A 20,618-nucleotide genomic window follows, 5' to 3' on the forward strand; every position below is an offset into this window, starting at 1 on the left:
TACGTTCGATTGCAAGGTTAAGGTGTGGTCATCGTTGGAGGCTGTGCCGTATATATCACCGAACCGTCGATAAGAGCTGCGGCGGAATTGCATCGACCTTAAATTGCAACAAACAGTGATGTGCATAAACGCGGGATGTTGTATATTGCCCAGAAGTAATAAAAGAACAGTAAGCTATATGTGAGCTTTGAAGTGATAAGGCGGTGAGGTATGTATCAAACCATCAGTTAAATTGAACGAGCTGCGAATATATATATATATATACATCTCTGTTCAAGTGAGCAGATGAATATGTTAACCGCCAATTGAGTAATTCATTTAAGAATTTCATGAAAAGCTCCGTGTATGAATTCAATCACGGTTTTTCCAGTCTTGAAATTACAATGATAGAAACAGGCTGGAGGAGCAGAGACCTATTCCGGTGTAGTCATACTTATATGGCAGCGGCGATGATTAAATTTCGTTTATAAGTTGTGTTATTTGTAAATGAACTCTGGTTTGAGAAGGTGATGCGCACTCCTTATGAATTCAGCCATATGTATGTTGATATTATTTATGGGAATGACTGAAGAATTCGGTGGCGAATTGGATTAAATTCCATGCATAGGTTTTTAAGTCATACTATAATGGAAAACGCTTTGATGTGTTTGATGATGGGGAAAGGTCCCGGTAGTTGCGGCCTAGGAGAGGCCTGGGCTGCATCAATACCATTGGTTCTCAATACCATGGGTCAATACCATATGCCATCTTTATTTTTATTAATATTAATATTAGGGTTAATAATGTTTTTTTTTGCATGGTATTACTAATAATTTGGTCCATGGTATTTGGCCCACAGGCTTCACCTAAATAAAACTTCAATTCTGAGTGTTTGTAAATATAAAGTGAATTATGGAGTAAATATACAAAAAATGTTTTATTTATTTACAATAACTCTAGTTTATTTATATTTTTATTAATTTACCATACCTCTTTTATAAATATGGTATTTGGCCCATGGTATTAAAATAATATTTGACCCATAGGCTTCACCTAAATAAAACCTCTTTTTTGAGTCTCCTTAAATATAAAGAGGTTTATGGACTAAATATAAAAAGAAGTTTTATTTATTTACCATACCTTTGAAGTAAGTATAAAAAGAGGTTTTATTTATTTACCATACCTCTAGTGTATTTATATTTTTATTTATTTACCATAACTATTGTTTTAGTGTTCATAAACCTCTTTATATTTTAAATATCTATTGTGTTTATAAATGATAATAATTAGATTGATTTCTAAATAAAGTTGACATTAGATTAAAAATGTTAAATGTTAAACATTACATGTTAAATGTTTACATTTACATTTACATTTAAGTTTACACATTTATGTGAGATCTACCTCAATACTGGGTTATATTTTTATTTATTTACCATAACTATTGTTTTAGTGTTCATAAACCTCTTTATATTTTAAATTTCTATTGTGTTTATAAATGATAATAATTAGATTGATTTCTAAATAAAGTTGACATTAGATTAAAAATGCTAAATGTTAAACATTACATGTTAAATGTTTACATTTACATTTACATTTATGTTTACACATTTATGTGAGATCTACCCCAATACTGGGTTGTAGAGAGCCTCTGGGCACAATAAACACAATAGATTGAGACATGCCATTATAATTCTCTCAAATTAAATTGATGGGTTAAGAATCACTATAGAGTTCCAACTACCAAGGCTCTAAAAAAACCCAAACCTATGAAGGATTTCCTTTCATGGTCATGTAAAATATATGTTATCAATTAGATAGCCTCGTACCCAACAAAAATTAATTGTCCTTATTGCTTTATTTTAAGGAAACACCAGAATTTATCCTTTATGGGTTCACATGGAGAAAATGGAGTTTAATGCGATGGGCACGTGGTCACTATATTTGTTCTCAAACTCAATGTATATTGGAAATTTATTACCAATATTTGATAATTATTTCTAGTAGAATGACAATTAAGAAAGTGAATGGTTAATATGGCCATGGTATGGGTGAATTTGTTTCTCAAATGATTGCACTAGATGCACCGATTTCAATGTAAATGTTGATTTATATCTTATTTTATTGTTTGCATCATATGCATGCATTTATATCAGTGTAGATGTTAATCTATGATATACTATGATGTAAATATATTTCATCTATTTTAATGTATACACAAATTGATTACCTGATGATGGCCCAGCCCTGTGGTGACGTGGACAATGCACCCACGTGATCACCCTACAGGCCCTCGCTGTCACAGTTCAAGTGAAAGGCCAATCTGCCTTTAATCTGCAGTTAATGATTATACCTTCTCTGTCAGATCGGTAAGGCCACCCGCCGGTTCTCCCGGTCAACAAGCTTCCCGCCTTGTTAAACCCTACTAGCTGAGGTTTCGGGTCATTTTGCTTTGTCGCACAGTTGAGGTTTACTCTGTTTTCATTTTGTTTTTCCGCCGTCGCTTCCCGAGATTGAACTTGGTCCGCTCTTTGGTCTTCCTATGGACCTCACTCTCTGTCCATATCTTGGGTCTCTCCTTGTTGCGGCTTCTAGTGGTAAAATGTGTCTCCGGGCTTTCGTCGCTGGGCTAACGAGTTGTTTGAGCGCACATGATTCTGTCGTTCTTCACCTGCGTGCAATGGTAAGTTTCTGGTCTTGATATGAACTCTCTAACGCTTGGTTCTTCCGGCTTCCATTACTCAGTTATGGCTACTGTACAGGTGATCTGCAAGTTCGGCGCTTTCACTTTGTTGGGTTCCTCTTCGCACTCAAAGGTAACTTATCATTCCCTGATTCACTTTTCTCTGGTTCTTGCGAGAACTACTCACAACTTCGTGTGCCTTGTTCAGTTAGGGTTATCGGTTCCTGTCTCGGCGGTCTCCTGGTCGACTTATCTGTAAGCTCTATGACTCCATTACGCTGCACATTTATGGTTCTTGGCTCCCTGATTTTATTATAACCCTGTTCTGTTATTTCTGTTATCTAACCCTGCTTTCCTTTGGACGCAGGTGGACTTGGTGGCTAGCCTTCGAGGGTTTAGGGTTCGTTCGTCCCCCAGCTCCACTCACCCCTGCCTCTCTTCGCAAACGGGTAGGGTTTCCTCCCTTGCTAGTCTAACTGTAGATTTCTTTAATACCACTGTAGGTTGCGGAGGGTTTGCATAGTTGAAATGTTTGCCTGCGTTGTTTTGTGGTCTCAGTCGTGTCTCTTCCGGCGTTTGTAATTTCGATAGCTCTGTTTCTTCTGCAACAACTTGTGGTTTTGTCCTTGGAAAGTCGTTGGGACTTCGATAGATGTCAGGGTTTTTCAAATGATTTAACACAATAATATTAAGTTGTTGGTACTTCAATAGATGTCAGGGTTTTTCAAATGATTTAACACTGTAATATTCTACAGTCCCGTGGCGGATTTTGTGCAGTCGAACCTTACTTTCTGTATACAATGTCTATATTATTTTATGAAAGAGAATTAAAACAGTGATGGTGTTTCTTTGTACCTGGTTCCTTTGTAAGATTCCGTAGTCTCGTTTGCTCGGGTTATGTGTCCTCAGCGCTCCTTCTTGCTTCAATGTATCAGTTGCCTGGATAATTTTTGTTGTCGACTTGATTTCTATTTGGTGCCTGTGACGTTCTCTGTTATTCTAATTCCTGTTACAGCTAAAGTTTGTTCCAACTCGTTCTTAAGATACACAGTAGTTACACAATAAATCTTTGTATGCAATTTGTGGGAAATATCAGTAATAAATTGTCTCTGTTGTAAATGAAATAGTTCTGTTACAGAGGGTTTCGGTCTTGCTATATGTCACTCTTGTTATGAGGGGAAAAAGTCTCCCTATTACATTCTTTCTTTTCTTTTTAAATTACATGGAAGCATAACTGCTTATTGACTGTTCTACCTGAATCCTGTAACTGTCATTTGGTTTCTTTTAACAAAAATTTAACTAAAACAGTTTTCCTTTCCTAAGCTAACAACTTGTAATTTAAAATGTTCTGAAATAAAAGGAAACAAACAATAATTAAAGAAAAGACAACGACCAACTTGGTGACCTGTCCACCCAATCCTGGAGTCTTTGTCTTGCTTCTGTCATCCCGTACGTCAGTCAATGGTCGCATGTCTCCTCGGAGCTGGATGCTCCTGCATCAGGTTTCCGGGGTGGTAAAAAGTCATGGCTTCGTTCCATGAGGTCGTCAACAGAATAGCCCGTTTTTTTTATCTGCGTTGCGTTGAGCCAAGAACTGTCCTCTATTGGACGGTTCTGCCACTTGACTAAATACCGCAGATACTCCTTCCTGCGTGTGCGTCTAGCTACCTGTGTATCCAGAATTCTTTCGATCTCAAGGGGTGGTGCCGTTGGCAACTGTCTCGTCCAAGAATCTTCTCCATAGCTGGTGTTCCGTGGCATTGTTGCTGCTGCATCATTCTCCGAATCAGCGACATAGGGAAACAGATCTGCCACGTTAAAAATGGGAGAAATACCAATCCCGGGTGGCAACTGTATCTCATAAGCGTTAGCAGAAATTTTTCGGATGATTTTGCAGGGACCGATCTTCTTGAATTTTAATTTGTTGTACTCCCGTTTTGGAAACCTCTCCTTACGTAAATACGCAAGGACTTCATCCCCAACATTAAACTGAACTTCCCAACGCTTTGTGTTAGCTCGCTGTTTATACTTTTGACTGCTGTCCTGCAACTTCAGCTTGACCTGTTCATGTAAATTGCTCATCGCTTGAGCGAATTCTTCCCCATCAGCACTCCGTTTCTCGAGTTTCCCCAAATCTCGTAATTCATGCACTCCTCGCGGATGCATGCCGTACAAAATCTGGAATGGGCTGTAACCGGTGTTGCGGTTAGGCGAATCATTGTATGTGAATTCCGCCTGAGCAAGTACACGGTCCCACGTCCGGGAATTTTCCCCTGTTAAACTTCAAAGTAAGTTCCCCAGACTTCTGTTTACTACTTCCATTTGACCATCAGTCTGCGGATGATAAGCGGAGCTGAACTGCAACTGAGTATTCAACTTTTTCCACAGAGTTCTCCAAAAGTGTCCAGTAAACTTTACATCCCTGTCAGAGATAATGGATTTCGGGAGTCCATGCAACCGAACGATTTCAGTAAAGAAAAGGTGTGCTATATAAGTGGCATCGCTGGTTTTCTTGCAAGGTACAAAATGTGCCATTTTTGAAAATCGGTCAACTACAACCATTACTGAATCAAAACCCCGTTGTGTCTTCGGCAAACCCAGAACAAAGTCCATGCTCACTGAATCCCATGGTCGACTTGGAATCGGCAATGGCAAATAAAGACTAGTGTTTTGACTGTGACCCTTTGCTAGTTGACAAACTTTGCATCTACTCACGTACCTCTGCACATCCCGCTGCAGTTTCGGCCAGAAATAGAAATGTCGTACCTGAGCAATTGTTTTGTCTATACCAAAGTGTCCAGCCAGTCCTCTACTGTGCTTCTCCTGTATAATATTTTCCCGCATAGAACAGTTGGGTATACACAGCTGTCCTCCCTTAAACAGCAATCCTTCCTGTAGATTATAGTCCAACCACATGCTGTTATTTCTTAACAGAGGATTTTGGCAAGCCTCATATGCCTCCTTAAATTCGGTATCAGCCTGATACAACTCTTTCAAGTGCTCAAAACCCAAGACCTGCATCGTGCTTTCCTGTAGAAGCAACATTCTTCTACTCAGTGCATCCGCCACCTTGTTCGCTTGTCCACTAATGTGTTTTAGAATGAACGTAAAATTCTGCAGATACTCAACCCAAGCTGCATGTTTGTGATTCAATTTATGCTGCTGCATAATGTACTGCAACGCAGAATTATCTGTAAATAAAACAAACTCATTTCCTAGCAAATAATGCCGCCAATGCTTCAAAGCTTGTACGATTGCGTAAAATTCTTTGTCGTAGGTTGAGTATTTCTGCCTACTCTCGTTTAGCTTTTCACTGAAGAAAGTGACCGGTCTGTCCTCCTGACTAAGGACTGCCCCAATGGCTGTCCCACTGGCATCGCAACGAACTTGAAAAAGTTTGTTGAAATCAGGCAGCCTCAATATCGGTCTTTCAGTAATCTTCTTTTTCAAAATCTGAAAACTACTTTCTGCTGCTTCAGTCCAGTGAAAAGGCTGATTCACCTTCTTGATCGTATCCAACATAGGTGCGCAGATCTCGCTGAAATTTCTGATAAACTTCCTATAAAAACTGGCTAGTCCATGGAAACTTCGGACTTCAAATAAACTTTTTGGAGAAGGCCAGCTAACTATAGCTGCCACCTTTTCCGGGTCCATTTTTAATTCATTTTCTGCAATGACAAATCCCAGATACACTAATTCTCGCTGAAAAAAGGTACACTTTTTCAGATTAATCAGCAGCTTGTTTTGCTGCAGCTTCCTCAACACACTCTGTAAATGCCTGAAATGCTCCTCTTTAGTCCTGCTAAAAATCAAAATATCGTCCAGGTAAACTATTACAAACTTACCATTAAATTCCTTCAGTACCTCATTCATCAAGCGCATGAATGTGCTGGGAGCGTTGCTCAACCCAAATGGCATCACCAGCCACTCATATAAGCCTTCGTTTGTCTTGAAAGTTGTCTTCCACTCGTCGCCTTCTCGAATTCGAATCTGGTGATATCCACTCTTCAGGTCAATTTTCGAGAAATAGGCTGCCCCGCTCAAACAATCCATCATATCGTCCATCCTTGGCAAGGGAAACCTGTACCTAACAGTAATCTTGTTTATGGCTCTGGAGTCTGTGCACATTCGCCATTCTCCTCCCTTCTTTGGAGCCAAAACGGTCGGTACCGCACAAGGGCTCATGCTTTCTCGAATCAACCCTTTGTCTAGTAATTCCTGGACTTGTTTCGTAATTTCCTCATGGTCTTTAGGACTCATATGGTAAGCTGCTTTATTTGGCAGGCTTGCCCCTGGTATAAAGTCAATACAGTGACTAATATCCCTCTTTGGTGGTAATTCATCGGGAAGGTCATCCACCACAATGTCCCCAAATTCTTGCAGCAACTTCTGAACTTCCTCAGGCAAATCTGATATCTGTGTATGTAATACCACTGCCTTCGGTCTTCTTATGACAGCAAAATTTATTTCGCTGTCCTCAATCTGTTTCACAAACTCCTTTCCGCCCATCAGCAACGCCTTCACTCCACTGGCTTCTGCTGTATTTTCCTCCTTGATGGGTACAAGCGTGTGCTTGATCCCATCTTTAACAAACTTATAGCAATTCGTTTTCCCGTCATGAACTGCACTTCTATCAAACTGCCAAGGTCGTCCCAACAGTAGGTGACAGACATCCATTGGCATGACATCGCAAAGGATCTTATCCTTGTACCTACCAATCTGAAATTCCACCTCACATTGTTCGTCAACTAACAGCTGATGTCCTTTCTGCAGCCATGACACTTTGTAGGGCGTAGGGTGCTTCAATTTTTTTAATCCCAGCTTTTCTACCATCTCCACAGCCACAAGATTGTCAGTACTCCCACTGTCAATGATCAGTTTGCAGCACTTGCCCCGCGACTTGCAGACAGTGCAGAACAAAGCTTTTCGTTGATCTGGTTCTGCAACCTCCTTTGCTGGTTTCAACAACACTTTATTCAACACCAAGGCTTCACCTGTCTCTGGTGCATTTTCCGCTTCTTGAGGTGTTGTCTCAGCATCCTCTAGCTGAGCAACATAAGCTCCTCTTCCACCTGCCGGTTCACCTTCAGGACAGTCATACGACTTGTGTCCCAGTTTATGGCAGCGATAGCACTGGACAGTTCCCCTGCCCCGACCATTCCCTCGCCCTCGCTGAGGTGGTCATCCTCCTCTAGTGCTATTGTCTTTTTCTGTTGTTCCAGCAGACTTAGAGCTGCTGCCTTCTTCACTTGAACCTGTACCTCGGCCTCTTCCAAACATCTTACCTTTCCCCCTGCCAGTTCCACCTCCTCTTCTGGCATTTTTCTTCTGGTTAATTTTCTCCTCTGCCTTCAGCGCAAACTGATAGGCTTCATCCAATGTCCGGGGTGAAAGGATACCGATTTCATCCAAGATTTTCCCCCTTAAGCCATTCACAAATCTCGCTGTTTTCTCCGGGGTGTCTTCCACATATCCTGCTCGCAAATTCAACTTGTAGAACTCCTCTGTAAATTCTTTTACAGTCATTCCCCTCTGTTTCAGGTTTTGTACCTGCCTGTACAGCATAATCTGGTAATCCTTCGGCAGAAATTTTTCCTTCAGTTTGGCCTCCATTCGGGACCACTTCTTTATAGGTTGTTTGTGAAGCCTCTTCCGCTCCGCCTGAATGTTGTCCCACCACAAGGATGCATGTCCCTTCAGCTTGGTGGCGGCGAACTTCACCTGTTTATCCTCACTGGTTTCCTCAAATTTCAAATATTTGTTGACTTCACTTAGCCAATCCAATAACACGTCTGCGGACAGACTTCCGTCGTAAGTTGACAGCTCATGTTTTGGTTTATGACTTGACAGCAAAACTGACTTCAACAGTCTGAATTCCGATGTCACCCCCTCCAATTCATCCTCTGGTTCTACCACATCTTCATCACTGTCATCTGCTGGGTTTATTCTTCCCCCAGCTTCTACTGCTTCTAAACGTTCTCGCAAGACACGGATCTCCTCACAGAGTCCCTCCTCTGCTACCCTCCGGACTCTTCCTCTTCCTCTTCCTCTTCTGCCAACCTCCATTTTCTTTTACTCAAAACCTCCTCTGATACCACTTTTGATGGCCCAGCCCTGTGGTGACGTGGACAATGCACCCACGTGATCACCCTACAGGTCCTCGCTGTCACAGTTCAAGTGAAAGTCCAATCTGCCTTTAATCTGCAGTTAATGATTATACCTTCTCCGTCAGATCGGTAAGGCCACCCGCCGGTTCTCCCGGTCAACAAGCTTCCCGCCTTGTTAAACCCTACTAGCTGAGGTTTCGGGTCATTTTGCTTTGCCGCACAGTTGAGGTTTACTCTGTTTTCGTTTTGTTTTTCCGTCGTCGCTTCCCGAGCTCGAACCTGGTCCGCTCTTTGGTCTTCCTATGGACCTCACTCTCTGTCCATACCTTGGGTCTCTCCCTGTTGCGGCTTCTGGTGGTAAACTGTGTCTCTGGGCTTTCATCGCTCGGTTAACGAGTTGTTTGAGCGCACATGATTCTGTCGTTCTTCACCTGCGTGCAATGGTAAGTTTCTGGTCTTGATATGAACTCTCTAACGCTTGGTTCTTCCGGCTTCCATTACTCAGTTATGGCTACTGTACAAGTGATCTGCAAGTTCGGCGCTTTCACTTTGCTGGGTTCCTCTTCGCACTCAAAGGTAACTTATCATTCCCTGATTCACTTTGCTCTGGTTCTTGCGAGAACTACTCACAACTTCGTGTGCCTTGTTCAATTAGGGTTATCGGTTCCTGTCTCGGCGGTCTCCTGGTCGACTTATCTGTAAGCTCTATGACTCCATTACGCTGCACATTTATGGTTCTTGGCTCCCTGATTTTATTATAACCCTGTTCTGTTATTTCTGTTATCTAACCCTGCTTTGCTTTGGACGCAGGTGGACTTGGTGGCTAGCCTTCGAGGGTTTAGGGTTCATTCGTCCTCCAGCTCCACTCACCCCTGCCTCTCTTCGCAAACGGGTAGGCTGCCTCTCTTCGCAAACGGGTAGGGTTTGCTCCCTTGCTAGTCTAACTGTAGATTTCTTTAATACCACTGTAGGTTGCGGAGGGTTTGCACAATTGAAATGTTTGCCTGCGTCGTTGTGTGGTCTCAGCCGTGTCTCTTCTGGCGTTTGTAATTTCGATAGCTCTGTTTCTTCTGCAACAACTTGTGATTTCGTCCTTGGACAGTCGTTGGGACTTCGATAGATGTCAGGGTTTTTCAAATGATTTAACTCAGTATTATTAAGTTGTTGATACTTCGATATATGTCAGGGTTTTTCAAATGATTTAACACTGTAATATTTTACAGTCCCGTGGCGGATTTTGTGCAGTCGAACCTTACTTTCTGTATACAATGTCTATATTATTTTATGAAAGAGAATTAGAACAGTGATGGTGTTTATTTGTACCTGGTGCCTTTGTAAGAGTCCGTAGTCTCGTTTGCTGGGGTTATGTGTCCTCAGCGCTTCTTCTTGCTTCAATGTATCAGTTGCCTGGATAATTTTGTTGTCGACTTGATTTCGATTTGGTGCCTGTGGCGTTCTCTGTTATTCTAATTCCTGTTACAGCTAAAGTTTGTTCCAACTCGTTCTTAAGATACACAGTAGTTACACAATAAATCTTTATATGCAATATGTGGGAAATATCAGTAATAAATTGTCTCTGTTGTAAATGAATTAGTTCTGTTACAGAGGGTTTCGGTCTTTCTATATGTCACTCTTGTTATGAGGGGAAAAAGTCTCCCTGTTACATTCTTTCTTTTCTTTTTAAATTACATGGAAGCATAACTGCTTATTGACTGTTCTACCTGAATCCTGTAACTGTCATTTGGTTTCTTTTAACAAAAATTTAACTAAAACAGTTTTCCTTTCCTAAGCTAACAACTTGTAATTTAAAATGTTCTGAAATAAAAGGAAACAAGCAATAATTAAAGAAAGGAAACGACCAACTTGGTGACCTGTCCACCCAATCCTGGAGTCTTTGTCTTGTTTTTGTCCTCCCGTACGTCAGTCAACGGTCACATGTCTCCTCGGAGCTGGATGCTCCTGCATCACCTGAATTAATTTCTATTATAATAATAATACCAATTAATATATAGTTTACTCCATAGATTGAGTGCAATTTATCAATTGATGAAGAAGCTTCAACTACCAAAGACATTTATATATATATCCTAATATATTATTTTGATACCTTTCCTTCTTCCACAACGAAAGCTACCACTCTACCTGAATTCAAATTCCTTGAGAGACATATTATGCAAATTAAGAAAGAGAATACGATTGATAGACAACATGAACCACAACAATGAGTTATTAGTGTGCACAACTTATTCAAATTTTTTGAGAGACATATTATGCAAATCAAGAAAGAGAATATGATTTATATTCGTGACAGACAACATGAACCACAACAATGAGTTATTAGTGTGCACAATTTAAAACGAAATATTTTAAACATATTTAGAATTATCATGCTCGTACACTACTCAAATGAGCCTATATCCATCTTAACTCCATATTTATCAAGCAAAGAAGGATCACATTTGTAGAGATGCAAATATTTCCTCAAATTTTGCACTCAAAAAGAGGTTTGCACATTTTTCTCTCTCAGTGTTTGATAGATCTGGAGTTAACATGGATCAAGGCTTATTAAGTCAACTCATGTTACTCACCTATAAAATTACACATCCTCCTCATATTAGATTATAAAAATTACAAAAAAATAATAACTATAAGAACTCTATTTTTCTATAGAGTGATGGTAAACAATACATTTATTAAATGGTTAGATGATTTTATACTAATATAATGAATGCTCAAACTAATCTTTTCATATTGAATGTATAGGATTCAAGGATTCCTAAAGAGAATCTTTTTTGGATATGGGTGCTAAGAAATATTAGAGAAAACTTGTTTAATGCATATAAATTGTAGATAACCGAGACTTGAAATAGTGACTAGTAAAATGTCAATAATTTATATTAGAGAAAACTTGTTTAATGCATATAAATTGTAGATAACCGAGACTTGAAATAGTGACTAGTAAAATGTCAATAATTTTTTTTTCAAATTTTTGATATGTGAAATGGTGACCATTGAATCCTAATTAGTGTTTTTCAAAAAAGTCTCAAAATCTATTTTTGGAAAACTTGAGAAGTTGTTAACTAAAAAGAGACCACAATGCAAAGAGAGAAAATTGAAAGTTAAACATGAAACAATCCAGAAATCTCTTAATGTTAATGGAGAGATTAAAGTTTACAACAATCACAAAGACTTGTGCAATTTTCAGACTTGTGTGTTAAATTTAGAAAAGTCCCAAAGGCCATTTCGGAAAACTTGGAATATTCTTAACCAAAAAAGAGAAATTTGAAAATTAAACATGAAACAATTTTGATATCTCTCATGAAACAATTTTGATATCTCCCAGTGTTGATCGAAAGGCAATTTCCACAAACTTGGAATGTTGTTAACCAAAAAGAAGGAGAAAAATGGAAAGTTAAACATGAAACAATTTTGATATCTCTCAATGTTTGATCCAAAGGTTAAATTTTAAAATAATTCCAATGTAAAACTTATAAACAGTAGGGCAACTTTTTTCTGATAAAAAAAATAAAATTTGCAAATGCCTAGCAAGAATTGCATTAGATTTAGATAAGTTCATAGTAGAAGATTTCCAAGGCAATGAAGGTTTTGGTAGTTTTAAATGATCAATTCATAATCGAAGATATGCAAGATGTGGAAGGCGTAGGCCAAGGCAAATGGGAATTTTTATTTTTTTTTTTTTCGATTTGGAGAATTTAATAAGAATTTTCAACACTTTTTGGGGATTATCTTTGATTTGGATATTAAAAATGCCTGTGCGTAATTTCAAAAACTTTATTTTTTAGAAATCAGAGAAAGAAACAAATGTTAACTAGTTTTAGATATAATAATATAAATAGTATGATAATTTAAATTTTATTAATAAAAATTATGATAAAAAATAATATTATAATTTTTTATTTATTAATAAATTAAATGAAAACAAAAAAATTGATTTGAAAAACAATAAGAATGGGTTAAAATTGTAATAGTATCATAAAAATATTTAAATTATTACATTCACATAAACAAAAACAAATATTACGAAAATTTAAAATGGCATTTTTAAGATAAAATGTGATGTTTGACATTTTAAAGATACAAAACTCTAAAGTATAAAGTGGTAAAAAAAAGCCTTTGGAAAATACTAGTTGATACATCAATGACCATGAACATGAATTTTGTATATGAGCTTTGAAAATATTATATACCGTTTGTGCTATGTTTGCATAGGTCCACTTCCAAATAAGATCAAATCATTTTAAATCAATGGAACAGGATAATGGAGGCCAACGTTCACCTGAACCTGAAAGTAATAGGAGATATTGAAGGATGGCTCGTCACGCGTTCGTTTACCACTATATTGATATAGATTATGATTTAAATGAGTTAGCACAGTTATTTTTGGCCACCAATATTTATTGTGTTATTAATTTATGAATGTGTGGAGTTGTATAATTACATAATTACTTAACGTACTTACTTAAATCTAATATTCTTAATATGAATTGGTTTTCATATTAATAGTAATTGTAAAATTATAAACAAAAGTACATAATAATAATAGGAAAAATAATAATAAAAATAATAATAATATTAAACTAATAAAGTTTTAGGGTCAAAATTAGCGGTTAGTCTATTTGGCCATTGACTCTGGTCAGACTATTTAACATGCTAAGCTGGATCTATTTCTTCAACTTGTCCTGACGATGAAGCACACTAGTTGGTTCGAAACGCGTAGACAAAAGTCTTTCTATATGTTTTGTCCTGACGATGAACCACACTAGTTGGTTCGAAACAGGTAAGGTTCCAAACGCGTAGACACAGGTCTTTCCATATGTGATTTACGCCAAATCTCTACTTATAAAAATACACCTCTCTCAACCCCCAATTTCATCTTTAATTTTTCTGAATGATTACTTGCCAAACAAAATGTATTACTATCAATAAATAATATATTCTTTTCAATTAGAGAAATAACAAATTAAAGATTATTTAGAAATTTGGTGAGATTTTTTTCAATCCTGGAGTATTTGAATCGTTTTGTTATAGTGGAAACTTGACAGTTGTAATCTGAATTTTCAAAAAATTGTATTGCTAGGCACGTTGCTGTCATAAAAATGACAGAAATGAAGAGAAATGCAAGAAGAAATATTACTTGATCTAATAGTTATAGTTAAAAGTATGTCTATTTTGGAATATGTTTTTTACAAATTTTAGTTTATCAATTTTTATTAGGTGGATGTTAAGGTTTTAATCTTATAGAATATTAGATAATAATCTCTATACAATTTTAGGTGCCCCTTAGGTATGCTATGAATATGTTCTTCTCCTTACAGTATTTTGAAGCATATGGACAAAATGTAATGACATAATGTTTGCAAATATGTTTATAATAATTGTACTGGTGCATAATATAAACCAGTTTTTTTTCATTTAAAAAAAAATAAAAAATTAGATAATATTTACAATAATATGAAATCAATTGTCGATATTTATTTCCAAATAATTATGTTTTTTTAATTAAATTGACTAATTAAAAAATGTTATATTAAACAAGTTATGGTTTTGTATTGGAACAAATTCTATTTATAGATTAGGAATCTCCATGGTTAAGAATCTCGTCCATGTTGTGTTGTTTTCAATGTATATATGTTTAACTTATATATTAAATGTATCACGAAGTGTTATGTTGCTTATTATGGATTGACTTCATGGTTAAAGATTTTATTCCATGTTGTATTGTTTTAAATATATATATGTTCAACTTATATATTAAATGTATCAAGACATGTTTTGATGCTTATTATAGATTGGAGTTTATTTGCATTTACCAGTCATTTAATTTATATGGGTGCACTAGTTTGTACTTTAACTAAGGTTTTTGTTTTTATTAGTATTTTTCAGTTTTAGTTTTGTGTAACATTTAGTATAAGATTTTTTAAAATTGTAAATTTGATTTTTTGGTATAGTTAATTAATAGAGGTTTTGGCTTTTTTTTTTAATGTACAAATAAATTAATTAAAAATGCATATTAAACAAGGGCTACATAGTAGCTAGCAATCCCCACTTAGATTAAATATAGCTTAACTAAACTAAAAAATAATAAAAACAAAGAATTCATCACAAAATAAAACAACCAATAAAATGTTATATTCTTGGCCGACGCTTTTCGAACCAACAAGTGTGGACCACTCTTGTTGGTCGCCAAAAATTTCTCTTATGTGATTTCTAGCGAAAGGCTTTGCTTAATTCATTATGGATCACAGAAGCTTGAATAAAGAAAAAATGTTGTATTGTTAAATGTCATCACCAAAAATTAGAAATATAATTAACTAGTATTGTTTATATTAAGACATGATCTATACAAAATTTAAATGTTCATATTTTCATCTCATCAATAAACGTACTAAATACACAAACCAAAAAAATGTCCAACCTCTGTATCTTTGAAGGTGAATGACTTTGATTAACGAATACATAAAGAACTTTCCAAGAAATATTCCTTTTATTTATATAATTATCTTTCCCTTCGAGGATGGGGATGTTGATGTTTCTCTGATCATGTTTTATCTTCCAATCTGTTGGCACCTAATACCTACCATCTTAGCCAATGAGCCTTGGCACCTAATACCTACCATCTTAGCCAATGAGCCTCAGAGTTCTAGGTTAAAAGAAAAGAAGAAAGTTGAAGGGGTATGGGATAGAATGAGAACTACACAATTATATAATTTTAGCTTTTAGCTCGTCATAAAATTGCATTATGTAGAGTGTGTTTAGAGTTTAAACAAATAATAACTTATTTTTGGTCACCAACTTTTAAGAACAAAGTAGACATCACTGCGTTGGAGTTTTTCTCCATAATAAGGAATTGGAGCTAGCACCATAAATAAAGCAACCAAGCCCTTTATAGAGTCTGAAAACAATGCTCATTCATGCATGTTAGAGAATAGCCCGAAAAGAAGCATGAACTCAACACAAATCATAATGGAAGAACTCATCACAAATCATAATTGCATTGACAATTAATAGCTCTCTTACAAAAATAAATTGGGAAAAAAAGTCTCCAAGTGAAATATCTCGTTCGAAATGTCATGAAATATGAACATGACTTTTGCCTACAAGCTTTGAAAATTTTATATACCATTTCAAAGCTTAATCTGTGCTATATTTATTTGACAAACCACACTAATAAACATATATCAAATCATTCTAAACCAACTAAACAGGCCGTAAATGGAAACCAACGTTGACGTGGATAAGGAGAGCCCGCATCCTGAACCTGAAAATAAAAGGAGATATTGAAGGATGTATCGTTCCATCTGCCTGCGTACATAAAAACCAAAAATCAAACATTAGTGGGATTAGTTTTTGTCAAAAATAAAAGGATCAGCCAGCAAGGCAGACATAAAGAGACATGCACATGTATAGTTACCTCCATATTGACAGACTATGATCCAAATCACAGTAGCAGAGCCATTTTCACATTAACAGCAACAGCAAAACAGTAAGCAGAAGCACAGCTCTCCCAACCCCCAATTTCATCGGTAATTTTCCTGATTGATTAGCTGTAAAACAAAATGTATTTATTATTAATGAATAATATATTCCTTTACCAATAGAAATAATTGGCATTGTAAGGATTATTCAGAGTGAGAAATTCAGGACTATCAATAATTCTGGAGTACCCAAATTCAGAATTTTCAAAAATTCCTAGTAATTTCCATTATTTTCCAAGCCTCCTTCAGGCTTATGGCTCAAGGCTTATGCTACTTAAGGCTTATGGCTACTACGGCGAAACTAAGTAACCGTTAATCTGATAAAAATGGCAGAAATGAAGAGAAATGCAAAAAGAAATATTACTTGAAAGTGACTGATTTTATAGCGATTGAAATATTACTTGAAGTGATTGATTTGAAAGGAAAAAAGGAATATTACCTGAAAGCGATTGATTAGATAGCAGGACATAGCAGCTCTCCATATAAATTGCGGAATAATCATATGGATAAGTTTGAAGCTGTTTCGTTGCATTGGCCAAGCAGTTAGAGCAATTGGAGGTGGATATAACTCTGTAGCACTGAACGAGAGCGTAGATCTTATGACCTGAAGAATCAACGCTCGGTCCTGCCGCGAATCTCTTTATCGATGTAGAAGCTTCAATGGACAGATTGGAAACAAGATTTATAAAAGCCATTTCTTGCCCCTTCATGAATTGATTAATAATCGATGGACCTGCCCCTGTCGAGGGACTAGCAAGGAAGCTGCTGTCGTTCCGGTAGTACAATTCGCACATAGGGAACCACGTTCGACATCCAACTTGGTTTCCGCACAATATAGTAGCATTATTCCTTATATTTTGACAGCAATCGGAACATTCCTTTTGCGATGCGTCTCCCCTGCACTGGAGAAGCCCATAAACTTTGTTGGGAGATTCGCCATACGAAGAAACATTTACCCCTGTCGAAGGCGTGTTCTGAACAAGATCATCCAAAACGTTGTTCAAATTTGTCGCAAATTGGTCGCCATACGTGTACGTCCGGTTGTCGGGAAACGAAGCTATGATTGCGTACGGGACCTGTGCCTTGCACTGCGCTATCAAAAGGGCGAATAGTAGAATCAGAAGATAATTACAAGAAGAAATGGAGTGCCTTAAACTCCCATTCTGCCATTGGATTAATGTACTCATATTTGCAAAGACAACAGCTGATACCCTCTGTCTCGGGGTTCAATCCCAGGCAAGAGTATGTAAGTTTGAGAACTAGTTAGTCCAAGCACGCTAATAATACCCTCGATGGATATCTGCCATGAACTGCAAGAGTGAGTGTGGACGTTCAAGAATCAAAACTATATAATCCCTTCAAAATCGTGGTCAATTTTGCTTGCGCGGCTCACCATTCTTGAATATGCAAAAGCCAAGTGAAGAAGCGCACCTTTAACAATGCGTTCCCAGGCGTATGACCCTCAACTCTGTTGCCGTGACTCTCACGACTCATGGAATATGCAAAGCCTCCGTTGCCGTGACTCTCACGACTCATGGAATATGCAAAGTCATATGAATGCCAAGGCTATTTGCACAGCTCACGATTATTGAACACAGCGGTGCGATTATTTAAATTGCTATCTAATGGCTACATTGATACGTGTGACCTGTGTTTATTTTAGAATAGGGTTTTCACAAATTTTGTCTAAAAACTCACACACAGATATAATGTCACGATAAGACATACGAGGGATATAATTGCACATGTTGATTTTTCCATGAAGGAAGTGGAGGTGTCATCTTTTTCCATGCCCCAACACATATCCATTCTAATTTTGTGTGAAAAGTAAGTTTATTTGAATGCCAATTATAGTTATCTTTTTTTTTACATCAACTATATTAAATAACAATTGTGAATTTCTTGTACTTTTCATGTAAGATTAGTAAGAATGATATAAACATTTATTTATGTAAACATGATATTAATTAATGTAACATGAATAAAGTTGGTTTAGATGGTTGATATAAACATCCATTCATGCAAACATGATATTAATTAATGTAACAAGAACAAAGTCTAATTAGATGGTTGATATAAATATTCATTCATATAAACATGATATTAATTAATGTAACAAGAATAAAGTCGAATTAAATAACAATTCTAAGTAACCAAAAGATTGTGTCCATAATTGATATAATTAATTTTTGGTTATCCATAATAACAATTTAAGTTATTATTAAAACATAATAACATTATTAAAACAAAATAATTAAACTTCAAAGTAATAACAATACAAAAATAATCTAACACACACAGAAATAGTTTGAAATGAACCAATAAGAAAACTCAGAAATTACAATTAGCTTTTTTGAAATGATACTTGTTTTCTTTTACTAATTCTAATATTATAATATTTAAAAATAATATAATACTAACTTGAATATTATTTTGTTTAAAAATAATATTATGTAAGGTAAAATATAATATTTCTTTATTATAATATTATATTAGTTTTAATATGATATAATTTTATAATATTTAATTCAAGAACATCATAGCATTATATTAAACATAGTGTTATAATATTATACATATAAAATATTAATAATATAAAAAATTATTATTATAATATTATATTAAATTATTATTATAATATTATATTAATTTTAATTTAATATAATGTTATAATATTTAATTTAAGAAATTTATAGTATTATATTAAATATATTATTATAATATTGTAATTTTTTAAATTTAAATATTATGTAATGTTTTTTTTTTTGTTTTTTTAACCGTCTGTTTTAATATTATGGATAAAACAATACATTCTTATGATGGACATATTGTCCTCATAAACCTTGAGAAATACAAAGCATGATAAGCTACTTTGGGTAGAAGCTTCTCCGCTTACATCCATTTGTACTATTGTCTAAAGATACAACATGATGATACTATTTTCTCTCAGCCATTTTTGCAATTTACATAGATTCTAATATGTGGATCAGATCCTTTACATTTCTGTAGATCACAGACTTAATGTATTCTTTTCTTATATGATTTTTATACAAAATTTATACAAAACTTAAGACAAAAAGAAACAAAAATTTAGTATGAACTTATCTGCAATGAGGATCTGCCTTTATGAGTGATCTATCTTGGCACTTAGATTTTCTACTTTTGTCTCCTCTGCTCCCATTTTCATCATGATGTGCATGCCTTCTTCTGTGTCCTGTAGTCCCTATTTCGATAATGCATCCGCTGATTTGTTATTTGTTATGTACCCTGCTGATGTGCTCAATGGATGAATTTTGGAAGGAACTCCAAATACATTTTATACGTCTCAGCCAACCTTGTAGGGAAGTTTCCTGAATGTTGTTCTTCCCATTAACATGGTCTACTATACAATTGGAATCCCCAAAAATTTGTACTTGAGGGATATCTAAGAACTTGATAAACCATAATAGACCCCATAAAGCAACAACTTCTGCTTTCATACTTGTTCTTTCTCCCCCATACCAGTGACTCCAAAATTCCTACTCTTTTGTCAATTTTAAGCAAAAGTCACTCCCACATCTTCCTCCTTGAGCTGCTCCATCAAAAAACGCCACCGGATAGTTGGAGAACTGAACTCTCCCCTTCTCTGTCCTCTTCTTTTTACTTTTATTGGTGTCCTCATTCTGATCTAATACGACCCACTGTTCTATGGATTCATAGATCAATTCCTCCCCCCTACCCCTCTGCTATGAACAAAAATCAGAGGATTCTGATCTTTCCAAATTTCTGAGAAAATGACCTAGGCTAGCATTCTCCTACTTTTACTCTGAGTGCTCCACCATTTTAAACATTCCTCAATTGTATTAAATTGGGTGAATGGAATCTGCCTCTTGCCTGTGAAGTGTTTCCAAATGCTAACAGATCTATGACAATGTAAAAATAAGTGCTCATTATCCTCAGAATTATTCGTGCATAGATAGCATATCCCAGGGTCATAGTGGTTCTTCTTTTGTAAATTTTCCCATGTCAGATTTTTGTTCTGCCATGTTAGCCAGAGGAAGGTTACAATTTTAATTGGAATGTTTACTTTCCAAAAACTGAAAAACCAACAATATTCAACATTCAGAATTTCCTTCATGCAAATTTTGAGGTAACAGTCCGTCACCTCTACTTCTCCTCAGATCTTCTTCTTTCCAGCCCATGTCATACAATCTCCTTTGTTGTCATAACTTATCCCTGCCTCCTTTAATGTTTTTACCAGCTGTAACCAATCATGTTTATACTCATCAGCCAGATTCAGTTGGGAGAAGTCGCGCCATATTGGAATATTTCCTTTCCAATCATTGACCAACTGACTTAGGACAAAAAAGCCTC

At 36.1% G+C, this 20,618-nt stretch overlaps 1 protein-coding gene across 1 annotated transcript; it reads right to left on the reverse strand.

Moving 5' to 3' along the window:
- Nucleotides 1-15,837: 15,837 nt before the first annotated feature.
- LOC149210161 (antimicrobial ginkbilobin-2-like protein) lies at nt 15,838-17,826 on the reverse strand. Its single transcript, XM_089394364.1, has 3 exons — nt 16,705-17,826; nt 16,202-16,334; nt 15,838-16,092 (listed from the first exon to the last, which is right to left on the reverse strand). Exons 1-2 carry the CDS (start codon nt 17,450-17,452, stop codon nt 16,249-16,251), a joined length of 834 nt encoding a protein of 277 aa, XP_089250490.1. The 5' UTR covers nt 17,453-17,826; the 3' UTR covers nt 15,838-16,092; nt 16,202-16,248.
- Nucleotides 17,827-20,618: the final 2,792 nt, after the last annotated feature.

The sequence above is a fragment of the Pinus tabuliformis genome, chromosome 1_2, assembly GCF_031772625.1.
Source record: "Pinus tabuliformis cultivar Carrire ecotype Pingquan chromosome 1_2, CPIR1, whole genome shotgun sequence".
In the NCBI taxonomy this organism is placed as follows: domain Eukaryota; kingdom Viridiplantae; phylum Streptophyta; class Pinopsida; order Pinales; family Pinaceae; genus Pinus; species Pinus tabuliformis.

Excerpts from the sequence above, each read along its gene's own strand:
- LOC149210161 (XM_089394364.1), bottom strand. The coding sequence starts at position 17,452 with ATGAGTACATTAATCCAATGGCAGAATGGGAGTTTAAGGCACTCCATT. Across the intron at positions 16,335-16,704 it reads ATCTAATCAATCGCTTTCAG|CTAATCAATCAGGAAAATTA; the intron begins GTAATATTCCTT and ends TTTGTTTTACAG.